The sequence below is a fragment of the Eutrema salsugineum genome, unplaced genomic scaffold (assembly GCF_000478725.1).
Source record: "Eutrema salsugineum unplaced genomic scaffold, Eutsalg1_0 scaffold_5, whole genome shotgun sequence".
Lineage (NCBI taxonomy): Eukaryota > Viridiplantae > Streptophyta > Magnoliopsida > Brassicales > Brassicaceae > Eutrema > Eutrema salsugineum.
The window spans coordinates 3660148-3674987 of record NW_006256612.1 but is presented as its reverse complement, the minus strand read 5'-3'; the positions used below and the strand labels follow the sequence as shown (position 1 = coordinate 3674987).

Genomic DNA, 14840 nt, shown 5'->3' with positions numbered 1-14840 from the left:
ACATCAACAATCAAATTTAAGAAAATTTCCAAAAATAATATTATTATTAATAAAATATATAAGAATAAGAAAATTATATCTAAAATTTCCATTAATAACAAAAACTAAAATAAGATTAAATTAAAAATATTTATTAAACAAAATACCAATTACTTAGATATAAAATAATATGCAATCAATTAAGGAATAAAAGTAAATTTTAACATTGTTTTTCGGTTTTCTTATAAAACTGATATAAAAAAATGAAAGAAGATGATGAAATTTTTTTTCTTTCATTAGAGAAAAAACATGTACTAATTTTTTTGTATCAATACTATTTTTATTAAATAGTAATTGATTATCTTGTTATAGTTTTTAGTTATCTTTTTAGTAGACTAACATACAAGCATTAGAAAAATTTAAAAATATTTATACGAATTGAAATTATAAAAAAAAAATTAAAAATATTATTTACTAAAACATAAAAACACACATATATTTATAATATAAAAATATTTATACGAGTTGAAATTATAAAACAAATTAAGTAATATTTACTACAACATAAAAACACACATATATTAATATGTGGAGATAATTAGTGGTTTAAACTTAATTTAAGGGTGATAATAAGTTTGTGAAATCTATTTTAATATTTAACAAAAATTAATTTAATATTTTATTGAGGGTAATTCAAAGTTATCAAGTAAAATTTGTACTCATTAAACAGTAAAATTTGGAGAATGTTTTTGTCTTTCTTAGTTGTCAATAAAAATCAATTATCACACATAATATGTTATTCGACAAAAACTTGGTATTTACCAATTTAAGATAAGATTGACAAAAACTTATATTGAATTCATCAATCTTTGTAATTTAAAATTAGTTTCAAATTTTATTTTATATTTATTTACTGTTTAAAATATGTGAAAGCAAAAATTATCTTTATTAGTTTTTTTAATTTAGAATAAATCAGAAATTTGTATCGACTAAATTAGCTAAGAAAAAAGAATAATTTTTAACTTTATTATTTTTTTCATAAAAAGCATACATAACAAGGATGCAACTGATGAAAAAAACTTATTTTCTTGACTAATAAGTGATGTATAGTATTTTATCTTTGTGTTAATACTAATTAAAAACTATTTAATTAGTTTGTTATATTTTAGATTGGTTTTGGAATGTTAAGCGTTCGATAAAATAATATGTTTTTAAAATGACACATATATAAATTCAAACAAAATCATTAAAACCTCAAAATCTATATATAAATTTTGAAATTAAAACTGAAATTATTTTTGATAAATTTTATTACAACAAATTAACATCTAAATCAATATAACTTCTTAAAAATATGATTTTTTATCAATATGATACAAAATCTAGCGTCTATAAAAGCAGTAAAAAGGATTATGTCCTCATTAATTTTTGTGCATGTACAACCCAAAATCCACTAGACCTTTCATTAATTTCCAATGAAACGTTTCTTTGCTGCCTTTCTGGATCTCCATTGACAAAAGAAAATTCTCTTCGTGCGCTGCACTCATCATTCGTGCTAGTCCATAGCTCTCATAATAATTACTGTCATTCAAGAATCTGTGTGTGCCCTTTGATGTTTAAACAATACATAAAGGTTTTCGTTTACAATCTTAAGCAACCTATATAAAGTCAAATGAATACATGATTCAAGATATGTTAAACCTGAAGATCAAACTAAGAAGATGTTTGTAGCCATTTTTCATTTCTAATCGAGATCTGTGGAACAAACATAAATAGAGTGTGACATGACTTCTGGACCTCTTGATGCAACAAAAATTTGGAAAGTTTTATTCACTTTGTTTCATCTAAACCTTTTTAAAGAAACTCATAAGCTCTGTTTAGCTTGCTGTCTCTCACCCTTAACAACTCCAATATTAATGTACCTTTATAAGGAAGACTAATATAAACTCACAAAGCAAAAATCGAAAAGTAGAGGGAAAAAGAAACATAAACCTTCAAAACGAGGACGAGTTTTCTATAAAGTAAGCTTGAAAAATTGGATTGGGGAAACCTTACCAGACAAATCTCTAGGATGTCTTGAGAAGATATCATGATTCATGACACATTCTTCAGGTACAGTAGGAGGCTAGGAGCTTTCATTGGCTCTCCAAAAACGTTTTCTCGTCAAAAAGAAAATTATTTGAAATTTCACAATCTGTTGGATGAAACTATATTTTAATTCCATTATTAATCTATCATCAATCTCTATAGAAACATGAATAATACAGGCAGAGCTCTGTATTATCAACGGCCAAGAATTTCTTAGCAGATAAGAATTACATCTCACTCTAACGCAGTATTGATCTCTAGTGTAAAGCTTTGGCTACACCTTCTTTGAGTCCTTAAAGGCCAACGGTTTCTTTCTTTCGAAGGCTTTGATGTTTGATCTCATGTCGCCACCTTCGATTATGGGCCTTAGATTAATCTCAGATTTTGGGCCTTATCTTAGCGCCGATTTATATATATATATATATATATATATATTATATGATTTGTACTCGTATTTGTCTCTCCCTCAGATCAGCCAATACAGCACGATCATGATGAAAAGAGGAGTAAAAATTCTAGATTCCTTCCCCATTGATCTCTTTCTGGAGATATTCTCGAGATTGCCTGCAAAGTCTATCGCTAGGTTTCGTTGTTTGTCCAAGCTATGGGATTCCATGTCTCATCGTCAATATTTGACAGAGTTGTTCTTGACAAGGTCATGGGCTCGTCCACGTCTCTTATTCATCCTCGAACGAGAAGGTGAGTGGAGCTTCTTCTCGTCGCTTCAGCTTCAGAATCCATATCACTACAAGAAAAGATCGGGTTTTACGTCGGCAGATATCGACGTAAAATCGACGTAAAAGAGTATTTACGTCGAATTAGCGACGAATGAAAAATCGTCATAAAACAATCGTCGTAAAATAGAATTCGTCGTAAAATCGTCGTAAAATTACCAACCCAGAAAAATCGTCGTAATATCGTCGGAAACTATTCGTCGTAAAGTCGACGTAAATTTTCCAACGAAAGTACAACGAAATACGTAAAATCGATGTAAAATTACATCGATTTACCAATGATTAGGAGACGACCTATTTCAATTAAGGGAAATTAATTTTTAATTATCGATGTTAATTCGTCGTAACTATTCGACGTAGATTCGACGTAAACATATTCGACGTAAATTCGTCGTAAAATGTTCGACGTTAGATCGACGTAACGTTACGACGAATTTACGTCGATTTATAAATTAATTATTTAAATTCGATTTTAATTTAATTAATGAATTTTTAAAATAATCAAATAATTGAAAATAGAAAAAAAACATTTTAAATTAAAATTAAAATTCAAAAATAATTTATAAATAAAAAAAAATTAAATACAAACTGTTTTTACAAAAAAAAACCTAATCTACAATGTGATTTCATAATCGTCGAGGTTGATCGACGTCTCGAGGAGGCTCTCCGTCTTGGCCGTCCGTCGCTGCTGGACTATCGTTTTCCGTCTGCACTACCGGAGCCGAAGTCTGACCCTGCGTCTGACCCTGCGTCTGCTGGTCCGATAGTCCACCGGAAGTACCACCGGCCTCAAAGATCCCTCGTGCTCGCTGTTGCCTCTCTCGGATTGTGGTGGCCAACTGCGGAACCGCTTCCGCAATGATGTCGAAGAGGCCGTGCATCTCGGTGAGCTCCTGCTTCTGGGCCACTTGCTCATGCCTGAGAGTGGTGATCTCATCATTGGCCGTAGCAAGCTCCTGGCGAAGATGACTCGGATCCTCCTGCGTGCGAAATCCGGAAGCCGAGACGGCAGGACAGTCTCTAATAGAGCCCATCCCTAAGGTTCGGCCCTTCTTCTTCGGAGCAACCTACAAATGAAAATAAAAACGTTAATTAATTATTAAGTAATAAATATAAAAAAATTTGAAATAGGTCATACCTCCTCGAAAATCTGGTCTTGCTCAGCGACGGTTAGACTTGGACTTATTAACCAAACCCGACCCGAACCAATCCGAAAAAACGGATTCGGGTCGGATTCGGTTTAAGCCTAAAAACCAAATGGTTTCTAAATAAAATTAATTTGGTTCTCGGTTTGGTTCGGTTTAGACCCGAAAACCGAATGTATACCCGAACTCTTTTATTTGTGTTCTGCGATGTGAACTTATGAAAATCTGTTCGAGACTTTGAGAAATCAAAACAAAATGGATAGTTTCTATTTTCTGAGAGATACGCGCGATCCCACCGCCACAATCCCTCATCTTTCTCTTCTCTTAACCATAGAAGTTACTCAAATTAAAAAATCTGGAAACCCTAGAAGATCAAAGCTTAACTCTCTGTTCTCCTTGTTCACCTTCAACGAGGATTCAATCTCAGGTAATCTTCAATTCTTCATCTCATATTCTCAATTACATATTCTCAGTCTTCTTAATCGAGCAATCTCTGTTTTTCTGTAATTATTTAGCAATTAGGGATATGAATTCTTAATTTGTTAATTGATTGAATTTCATAGATGTTGCTGATATAATTAATCAAGCATAGATGTCGCTGATTTAATTGTTGGGTGTAGATGTGTTACAAGGTGAAGTTTGCTTGATGTTTCATAACTTTAGATTTGTTAAATATTTGAATATGACGAGTTCTTTGGTGTCAATGGAAGTAAAAGGGAAGCAATCAATTTTATTGTTCGCTTATCAGTGAACTGCTACAAATTCTGTTTAACTTGAATTTTTTTAATTTCAAAGGTAATCCATTTGATTTTCTATATATTGGTTGAGGGATTTAAATATGGGGTTTTACGTTGACGGTGTAGCACCGCAAGATTTTTTTTGAGTACTAACTTCTATCGGATCTCTTCCCTTCCATTACCACATGTCACATTCCAATTCTGCAACATAATTACGGCTCATATATGAATATTGCTTTTGAAATTAAACATAATCAGTACAAGTAAGATAAACATATTCAATTAAATTTTTTTTTTCTGAGCAGATGGACTCTTCTTCACCTAACCCGAAGGATGTTGAAGTAGATGAAGTTGCAGACCATATCAACACTACTTCTGCAGCAGGAAGCAAAAGAAAAACAAATCCGAGTAGCTCAGCTACTTCACCACCAAATAAGAAGAAGAAGAGAAATACAAGCACTCGATCAAAAGTTTGGGAGCACTTTACAAGAACTAAGGATGATGACAATTTCTGCAATTGTCATTACTGGGGGAAAACTATGGCCTGCGCATCAACGAGTGGAACTTCAAGTTTGAGAAATCATCTAGCTATCTGTAAGAAACATCTTGCTTAAGAGGAAGCTAAAAAGGAGAAGCAGAACATCATAACCCCTGAAACTGGTGGCGGTGATCTAAAGATGTCAAAAGTTTCTGTTGAAGTCTTCAAGGAAGCATGTAATGAGATGCTTGTTTTGGGTGAACTGCCCCTTGCATTCATTGAAAGCGTGGCATTTACGTATTTCTGCAATAAGGTTAATCTTCACAAGCCTCACTCCCGGAGAACAGCCACAAGAGAAATTGTCAAGATATATTTGGATAGTACCGTCAGCTGTGGCCTGGGTTTCCCGCTCGGCGATCCGCTGAATAGCGGCATTGTAGATCTCTTCTGATCGAGCGTCGACAAAGCTCCCGTCCCTCTTCTGGTGAGTGGTTTCGAAGAGCTTCGTCATTGGAAGAAGTTCTCCTCCGTTCTCCTCTGTTCTCCTCGGCCTACCAATTAATAAACATTAGTAAAAATATTTAATAAATAGAAATAATTAAAAATAAAATAATAATGAAATAATTTATATTTAATTACTTATCATCATGAGACGTCGGCCCGCAAATGATATTTGGCCAGAAGTATACGGGGTCACTAACTTCTGACCGTCAGGACCGACCCGATTGCGGACGGCCGAACACTTAGACGCAACGGTCTGGGCATGCGGGTCCAGCCAATATGCCTTCAACCCGTTCCAACAGAAAGTGGACATGGAGCTCGGCTTTGCGTCGTCGCCTTCGGTCTCCCACTTCCGCTTCCAATCGGAAACGGTGTTGACTAGGCGTTTCTGCGCCTTCAGCCGGAAAACTTCGCGGACCGTCTCGTTGATCCCGATGTCCCAGTTCCACCGTTGCTGCAAAATAAAACAAAAAATTATATAAACAATATAAAAGTAAGATTAAATTTAAAATAATTTGAAAGGATATAAAGAAGATTTAAAAAATATTACCGCGAAGCACTTGTACCAGGTGTCGAACGTCTCTTGCGACACCTTGTTCCAATTGTAGTGCGGCTCAACGAAATGACTCTTAATTGTGTCGGAAACGCTCCGACCGACACAATTATCCAAGTTAAACCTATGAAACCAAAAAAAAAACATATTACATTAATATTTAAGTAAATTAAAGCATTAATTAAAAAAAATATAAAAAACAAAAAATTTTACTTACCCATAAGAGCCTGGTTCCGCTTTTCCGGGAACCAGACGTCGTAAAGCCCCCCGTCCCGGTAGGGCTAGTAAGTCCTCAACCGTAAATTGGGCATACGGTTGAGGAGGGTGGGGTACCGGTTCGGCAGCCGGCGGTGGAGGTGGTGGTGGAGGTGGTGGTGGAGGCGGTGGTGGAGACTGCTCCGCAACGGTATTCGGAACCTGGGAGGCTCCGGAAGATGAAGGGACATCGGTCCCGGTATTTCCCGAGGCAGACGCCCGGGAAGAGTGTCCGTCCGCCATGAAATTGATGTAGTGCGTCCTTCGTCGAGTCATCGTCTGCAAAACCGGTAAAATTTTATTTTTCAAATTACCTATTAATTTTTAATTACGATCCTAAATCTAACAAATTCCGATCCTAAATCTAACAAATTCCGAGCCTAAACTAATTCCCGACCTAAACCGTTTGAATTTCTAAACTATTTAAAAATAATTTAATATTAAGTAATTAAAAAAAAAATTACCTGATTTTGTTCTAGAGGGTTGCGTCAAAGGGAGGAGGAAGCAGAGAGAGGAAGGAGAGTAATGAGCGACCAAATGAGGAAGGGATGCGTCCATATATATAGAATTTATATTCGTCGTAAATTCATCGCAGAGGTCCCACTGTACAACAAAGCGAATAAGACAAACACACGTGGCTGTATCTGGGCTTTGCGACGACTTTACGATGATCAGTGTTATTCGTCGTAAAATCGTCGTAATATAACAGCTGTGTATCCACATATCGTCGTAAAATCGTCGTAATATTACGACGATTTTATTACGACGATTTTACGACAGGTAGACCAAAACTGATGAAATTCAAAAATTAAAACATCCATAAGCACCTACAAGCATGTCTATACATCATATATGTGTTCTGTATAACTTTTAGCATGTTTAAATTACTTAATGAAGAATTTGGTAAGATCTAAGATAAATCCTTACATCTTCCCTAAATGTATATAACACCTTAAGATTACTTGATAAACATATATATATGTCAAAATTTGAATTTTTTTTTTTGTTTGTTTAGAAATGTGTTTTACCTTATGTGATGGTAAGCCATATCAATCTCTTCATCTAAATCCCCCCTGAACCTCAGAAAAGATTTATTATAAGATTTAGGGGTTACATTTCGTCGTAAACTCGATGGTAAGTTACGACGAATTTACGACGAATCACTCTCATTCGTCGTAAAGTCGTCGTACATAAAACACATATCTACAAGTTCTTTAATCTTGTCTACAAAACCTTATATAATACATCAGTTTACTCAGGGAAATGCACCAAAAAACCATTCTGTAAGTTGGGAAAGCTAAACCCTATAGGATTTAGGGTTTGCATGTTACGACGAATTTATGACGATTTCTAAATAATCGTCGTAAATTCGTCGTAATAGTTAACATATGTCCAAGTCAACACTTAAACAAATTCTCTTTTCAATAATTGTCTTTCATTTTTATTTGCGCTTCAAGCTCTACTCCAATTAGGTACGCTGGTGGAGAGAGACGAACCAATTTGTTCTTTATAAACAAACGCCTATTTCTTCTATATTGATGGTTTGGTGGTAAAAACCGACGGTGGCAATCAAACCAACAGGTTTTCCTACCATGTTTAAACTGAAATGCATCAGTCCTATGAAGACAATAAGGACATGATAACCTCCCATGCGTTGTCCATCCTGATAGCATTCCGTATGCCGGGAAATCGTTTATTGTCCACATAAGCACCGCTCGCATCGTAAAATTTTTACCACTCGAACAGTCATATGTTCGTACTCCAACATGCCACAACTGGTTTAACTCATGTATGAGTGGTTGCAAAAACACATCAAGGGCCCGCTTCGGGTGATTTGGACCAGGGACTAATATACTTAGAAACAAAAATTCTCTTTGCATGCAGATATCTGGAGGAAGGTTATATGGCGTAAGAATCACATGCCATAATGAATATTGCCTACCAGACATACCAAATGGACTAAACCCGTCAGTGCAAAGACCAAGATAAACATTTCGCTTAGACCTAGCAAAGTCTGGATGTACGGTGTTAAAATGTTTCCAAGATTTCGCGTCAGACGGGTGAGTCATTTTGCCATCTGTTTGTGAATGTTCTGCATGCCATCTCATCGACGCAGCTGTCCGTTCAGATTGATATAGTCTTTTTAACCTATCAGTGATAGGAAGATACCACATTCGTTGGTAAGGAATCTTCTTACGCCCAGCAATTTGCGGTCTATATCTTGGCTTTTGGCAAAAACGACATTCTTCAAGCTTCTCATCATCTCTCCAAAACAAACATACAATTATCAACACAAACATCAATCATCTCAGAAGGCAATCCAAGAATAAAAACCAGCTTCTGAATTTCATAATACGTTTCAGCAGCCAAATTATCATCTGGCAAATACTCTTTAATAAGATCTGCCCAATCGTTCATGCAAACTTCAGATAGATTGTGATCAGTTTTTATTGTCATCATCCGAGCTGCCAATGATAATTTTGATAAACTTTCCCTACATCCCTCGTAAAGAGGCTGTTTTGCTGCGTTTAACATCTCATAAAAGCGTTTCGCATCTGCATTGGGCTCCTCAACAGTATCAGCATGTGTTTCATGAAATGCATCAGTAACCATTTCATGCATCCTATCATGATCTTCACCCTGAACTTGACTACTTTGATAATCATTTGACGCTTCAAAATCCCCATGTTCTTGATGATTACTACTACTCCGTGCAGTCATCTGACCACTACTTTGACCATATCCCTCTCCATGCTGATACCAAATAAAGTATTAGGGCATGAACCCTCTATTCAATAAATGCTGCCAGACAGTATCAATAGGAATATGTTTCCTATTTTTGCATTTCACACAAGGACAATACATTTTGCCGCTTTCAATTACAGTTTGCATAAGGCCGGCTTAGTACATGAATATTTCCAATCCGTTTTTGAAATCTTCAGTCAACGATCCATCACCATTTTTGGGCGTATACATCCAGTTTCGTAGATCGTATATAGACATTTCAAAAACAAATATTTGACTTTTTGTTTTTGAAATTTGATATAAATTTCAACAACTAAAAATTTTACTTAAACATTCAAAGACTCAAAAAATTTGTGTCTTTATATGTTTTTTTGGGTTGATGGAATAATGAGAGAAGAAAGGGTATATATAGATTTTTTGTTTGGTTACCAACATATTACCATTGCATATTTACATCAAATTTACATCGAAATAAAATTTACATCACATTTACATCGATTTTACGTCAATTACAAGATAGAGGACACTTCGTCGTATTATCGTTGTAAATTTTACGACACCATTACGACGAAATAAAATTCGTTCTTTATTCGTCGTAATATCGTCGTAAAATTACGACATAATGTTTTCGAACGTCGTAAATATGTAAATTTGGTGAGTGGTAAATTTACGACATAATGTCGTCGTAAATTTACGACATAATGTCGTCGTAAATAGGTAAATACGTAAATAGGTAATTTTCGAACGTCGTAAATACGACATAATGTCGTCGTAAATTTACGACGACTACAAATCGTCGTAAATAATTCGTTGGAAAAGCCCCTCTTTCTTGTAGTGTATGGTAAGTCCTCTCTTGTAGTTCTGCTGATTTTCATATCAAGTTCTCCGGAGACATGTGGTCTACATTCTTTTGTGTCCTTACCTCTGGTTTGATCTATTTCTCGAGCAAGCGGATCACTGAAAAGAATGGTGAGGATGCAGTAGGGCATGTGATATTTAACCCTAGAACGAAACAGTATGCGAGCTTACCTAAACTGAGAATGAACAGAGATTGAAGAAGCTTTTTAGGGTTTGATCCGATTGACAATCAATTCAAGGTATTGTTAATTGGTTATCCAAGTTGTTCTGATGATCATAGAATTCTCCAATATCATAGAATTCTCCAATATCCTTTATCCTTTTTTCCTTTGAATAAAGGAATATGCATCAATGGGATTTTGTATTTTTTATCTGCAACAGTTGATGAAATGCTTTTGGCAGTCTGCTTTGATGTTAGGTCAGAGAAATTCAAGTTTTTGAAAGCAGGATACAATTTCCATTGGCCTAGGATATATATAAACTATATGGGTAAATTAGGTGTGATTAGTTGGAAGCATGATGGCCACTATGGCAAAAGCCTTGAGCTGTCTGTATGGGTTCTAAAGGATGTTGAGAAAGGGGAATGGTCAAAATATGTCTACACTTTGCCGGGAAATGAATTCCTTAACTGCAATATCTTGGTTTGCGTTGTTGGAGTAACTGCGACTGGTGAAATTGTTTTGTCGATGAGAAATACATCTAAACCGTTTTATGTTTTTTACTATAATCCCGAAAAGAATACTGTCCAACATGTTGAAATCCAAGGTTTTGGAGAATATTATGATAAGAAATGTCATAGGGTTTCTGCCTTTGTAGACTATGTAGAGGATCTTAATGTTATCGATGCAAAGTTCCTCAAGTCAAGCCAAGGCTTAAACAAAAAAGCCAAAACCACAAAAACTTCGCAAAGCTGCTCCATCTTTGAAGAACAAACAGCCGACAACCCCAATGCTCAAAAATTTTCCGCAAGCCTAGAGTGAGGACAGATGTTCATTTGTTGTTGGAGGCCAAGCCAAATTCATTTACAAGAGTCTAGCTTGTTTTGGATTCGTGTGAATTAAGTGGCGAATTTCAAACATGTGGGTCTGTTCAATCTTTCGAGCCCCTAAGAACAGGTCCAGTAGTGGTCCGTTGGACGGATTTGGCTCGAGTTCTAAGGCGAAATGGATTTAAAAAAAAAGAAAAAAGACCCAAAATTGACGGATCGGTCCATCCGGAAGAGCCTGATAAACTCGCATCCCAGACACGTGGCGAAGCGTGAGAGGATTATTTTTCGCGTCATTTTTGGGGAAGGGAAAATTTTTTTTCCCAAAAAGTCATTTCTCTTTCCCGAGTTTTTTTATTTTCTCTCTTCCTCTCCTACGGCGATTTTCATCGCCTCCGTCAAATTCGTCGAAAACGTCAACTTTTGCCGGTGTAGAACCGAGGGTCGGGCTTCCGTGATTATTGTCGAAGTAAGCGTTTCTTCTCTTCCTTTTGCCCGATTTCATTCGATAATGGGAAATTAGGGTTTTGGATTTCATGGAAAAATTTCAAATCTATAATCGGTGGTTTAGGTTGGGTTATTAGTGTCGATTTCGAGTCATCTCAAAAAATAAAACGATTAGAAGTTAATATTTTGGGAGATTTGAAAGGAAATTGAAATCGGTGAAATTAGGGTTCATATGAAAAAGGGAAAAATTTTGGGGCTTTCATTTGGGGTTGTAATTGGGGTGTAATACAATGAAATTAAACCGTTTTTCACTTGCTTTCGAATACGAATTCATGTTATACTGTCATTTGGTGAATTTTTTTTCCGATGAAATTAGGGTTTTTTCAATTTGGGGGAATTAATTGGGGCTTTTCTTTGGGGTTCAAATTGGAGTCTAGTTCTTCCATATGCATTACTCGTGTGTATGTTAAAATGCATTAACAAAGCTGATTATGTGTATTGGGGTTGCAATTGGGATGTAATTCAATGAATTTAGACCATGCTTAAACTATTTCGGAAATGATTTAATGGTTTTAAGCTTTCAATCTGAGTTTGGTTTCGATATAATTGGTGTTTCCAACTATCACTAGCATCATTCGTCTATATGTTTAAAGCATTATCGAATATGATTTTGTGTTTTCGATTTTGTGAGACTTTAAATGCCTTTCTCGAATATGATTAAGTAGTTTATCCGGTCCATATGATTCGATCTTCTGTTTTTTGTTTGGTATATGTGATATGATATGATGATATTGCTAAATCGATGTGATATGATATGATGATATGATATATGTGATATGATATGATGTACTGAATCGTTGTAGTTGTTTAGATGCTCGGTAGTGTATATTAGTATCAAAATGTTTTTGTGCTATATCGTTTGTCTTTGTATTGTACTGATCCCCTTCTGTTTTGGGCAGATAATGCCAAGCTACAGCAGCGGTTCATCGGAGGAGGAGGTCCCGTACTGGGAGAGAGCCATCACGATGCAGAAAAAGAAAATTGAGAGGGTTAAGAGCCCGCTCTACAGTACAGGTATTTCGTTTCTGTATTACGCTTAATTATGTTGTTTCCGAGTTTTGAATAAAGTACTAATTTTTTTTGTTTCACACATATGATTAGGCCCCATTGATGGAAATATGTTTTATTGGGAGGCTGCGCTTTTCGGATCAGCAGGATCGCCTTACGAGAACGGAGTCTTCAAAATCGGCATGCACTTTCCTCCAGAATACCCGTTCAAGCCACCCAAGGTATGACGCTTTAAACGGTTCTCATATTTTAGTAATCGGTTGCTAAATAATTATTTTCTCTTCCTAAAACTCGGAAAAGATTCATAACAACCTGATTTCTGCAGGTCTTCTTCAGAACCAAAATCTTTCACCCCAACGTAGGAGATCGTGGACATATCTTCCTTAGGATGCTGACTAACGACTACTTCTCGCCCATTTACACCATCAATCAGATTTTCATTAAACTTCATGAGATGCTGACAAACCCAGAAATAGGTGAGGGGGACTACTATGATGAAGACAAAGCGAAGCTGTACAAGGAAGACAAGGCGGGGTTCGATGAAACTGCTCGGAAATGTATTTTGGAGCACGCTGAGGCTTGAAAACAAATTCCCTCTATCTTTATCTTATGTTCTGTTGTTATCCAAACTCTAACTAAGTTTTAATGTTTATGTAAAAATATTGTATGTTTTTAATTTTCTTGTATTATTTTGTGTTTTTTAAATTGTATCTTTTAAGATTATGGGTAATGATTTGTATTTTTAAATTATAATATTTGTGTTAACCAAAAAAAATTGTTAATAAAAAAATAATATTTTATTTCGGATGAACCCCGAAATGAGATTACTACTGGAACCATAATTTTACTCGAAGTTCGTCCCATACAAAGCAAACTAAAAATATTAATTTTAAAATCCGATGAACCCCATGGGGAGGTTCACTACTGAACGTGCTCTAAGAATCTCTAGCTCTCACTTGAAGTACACATTAACAGATTTTCGTGTGAGCTTAATTACTCCGTTGGCTTAGCATTTTGTTCTTTCTGGTTATCATGTCATAATTGTGCTACACGTTACTTGGGAGCAAAATAATGATTTATCAAAAGTTCTTTATATATAGACCTCTATAGAATTCTTGTTTTCTCTGACTTTTGTTTTCACGAAATTACTAGATCGATGATACCGGAAAATAAACACCAGGACATAAATAATTTCAGGCTGGCAAAAATTGTAAATTCTGACATGCCAGATCACAACTTTAAGTCACTCTTGTTGCTTGCTCTCACTGAGAAATCACTAGCTATTATCTTTTGATCTTTCGTTTCTATAGGTTGAATCTGATTCAATTGCTTATAGAGCAAAGCGTACTATTTACTTGATGTAAATAGCCTTTATTCAAATAAAACTTTGTCCTGAAGACGACTCTCTGGATGAACTTCATGGCGATATAACGGCCATTGCTGCTTCTGAGGATCACCAAAACTGGACTTTCAGCCATTATGGTCTCTCCATTTCTTCACAGACACTTTGGCTTAACAACACACTTTCTGGTCTCTCTATTTCTCCAAGCAGTAAATATTATGGGATGTGACTTGATGTTCTTCTTCAAAGCATAAAATGTTGCTATAGTGAGCTATTTTTCATTGTGTATGTGATAAGTTCAGAACTCTGAACCCCTTGAATGTTGTCCTTTATTTATAATACAAATTAACCGTTTACAGATGCTTAACAAGTACCCTCAAGATTGTAGATGAAGATCTCATGTCGAACTCTTTCAAACAACATACATGATCAAGTTGTATATTTGCTCAAATATCTCTAGGTCATGTTCCTTTTTGGCAGTTTTTGAGTGGCTTAACAAACACACAGAAGTAATCTCTAGATCATGTTCCTTTTTGGGAGGTAGCTAAGACAGAGCATAAGTGTATCTTGTAGATGTCTTTTAATACTCCCTCCGTTTCACAAAGAGTGTCGTTTTAAGGTTTTATTTTTGTTTCACAAAGAGTGTCGTTTTATATTTTCAATACATAATTTTAAACAATATTCCAGTTTTGACCATATTGATTTAATGTATTAATTGGAGAAAAAAAGTTATTTAATGCATTAATAAAGGGCAAAATAGTATTTTTAATAGTTTTCTTAATAAATGTGAAAAATGTCAGAATGACACTCTTTGTGAAACGGAAGGAGTAGTTTTTTTTTTTGCTAATTAAGATCAATATAAAGGTGATTCAGTTTACCAAGAACGAAAGGGGAAATAATTTTTTAATAAAGCAAACTCCTAATG

General features: G+C 35.2%; 1 protein-coding gene across 4 annotated transcripts; it reads left to right on the top strand.

Moving 5' to 3' along the window:
• Positions 1–4164: 4164 nt before the first annotated feature.
• On the top strand, positions 4165–13292 carry LOC112084141 (ubiquitin-conjugating enzyme E2 28-like). Of its 4 annotated transcripts, XM_024153187.1 has the most exons (5): positions 4165–4373; positions 4989–5645; positions 12465–12579; positions 12667–12794; positions 12899–13292. In XM_024153187.1, the coding sequence occupies exons 3-5, from the start codon at positions 12468–12470 to the stop codon at positions 13154–13156; spliced, it is 498 nt and encodes a 165-aa protein (XP_024008955.1). In that variant the 5' UTR covers positions 4165–4373; positions 4989–5645; positions 12465–12467; the 3' UTR covers positions 13157–13292. The 4 variants fall into 4 exon arrangements, 3 of the variants coding, with proteins under 3 accessions (XP_024008955.1, XP_024008956.1, XP_024008954.1); XM_024153188.1 differs by lacking the exons at positions 4165–4373; positions 4989–5645 and adding an exon at positions 6588–6760; XR_002898124.1 differs by lacking the exons at positions 4165–4373; positions 4989–5645 and adding an exon at positions 9931–11527.
• The last annotated feature ends 1548 nt before the right edge of the window (positions 13293–14840 follow it).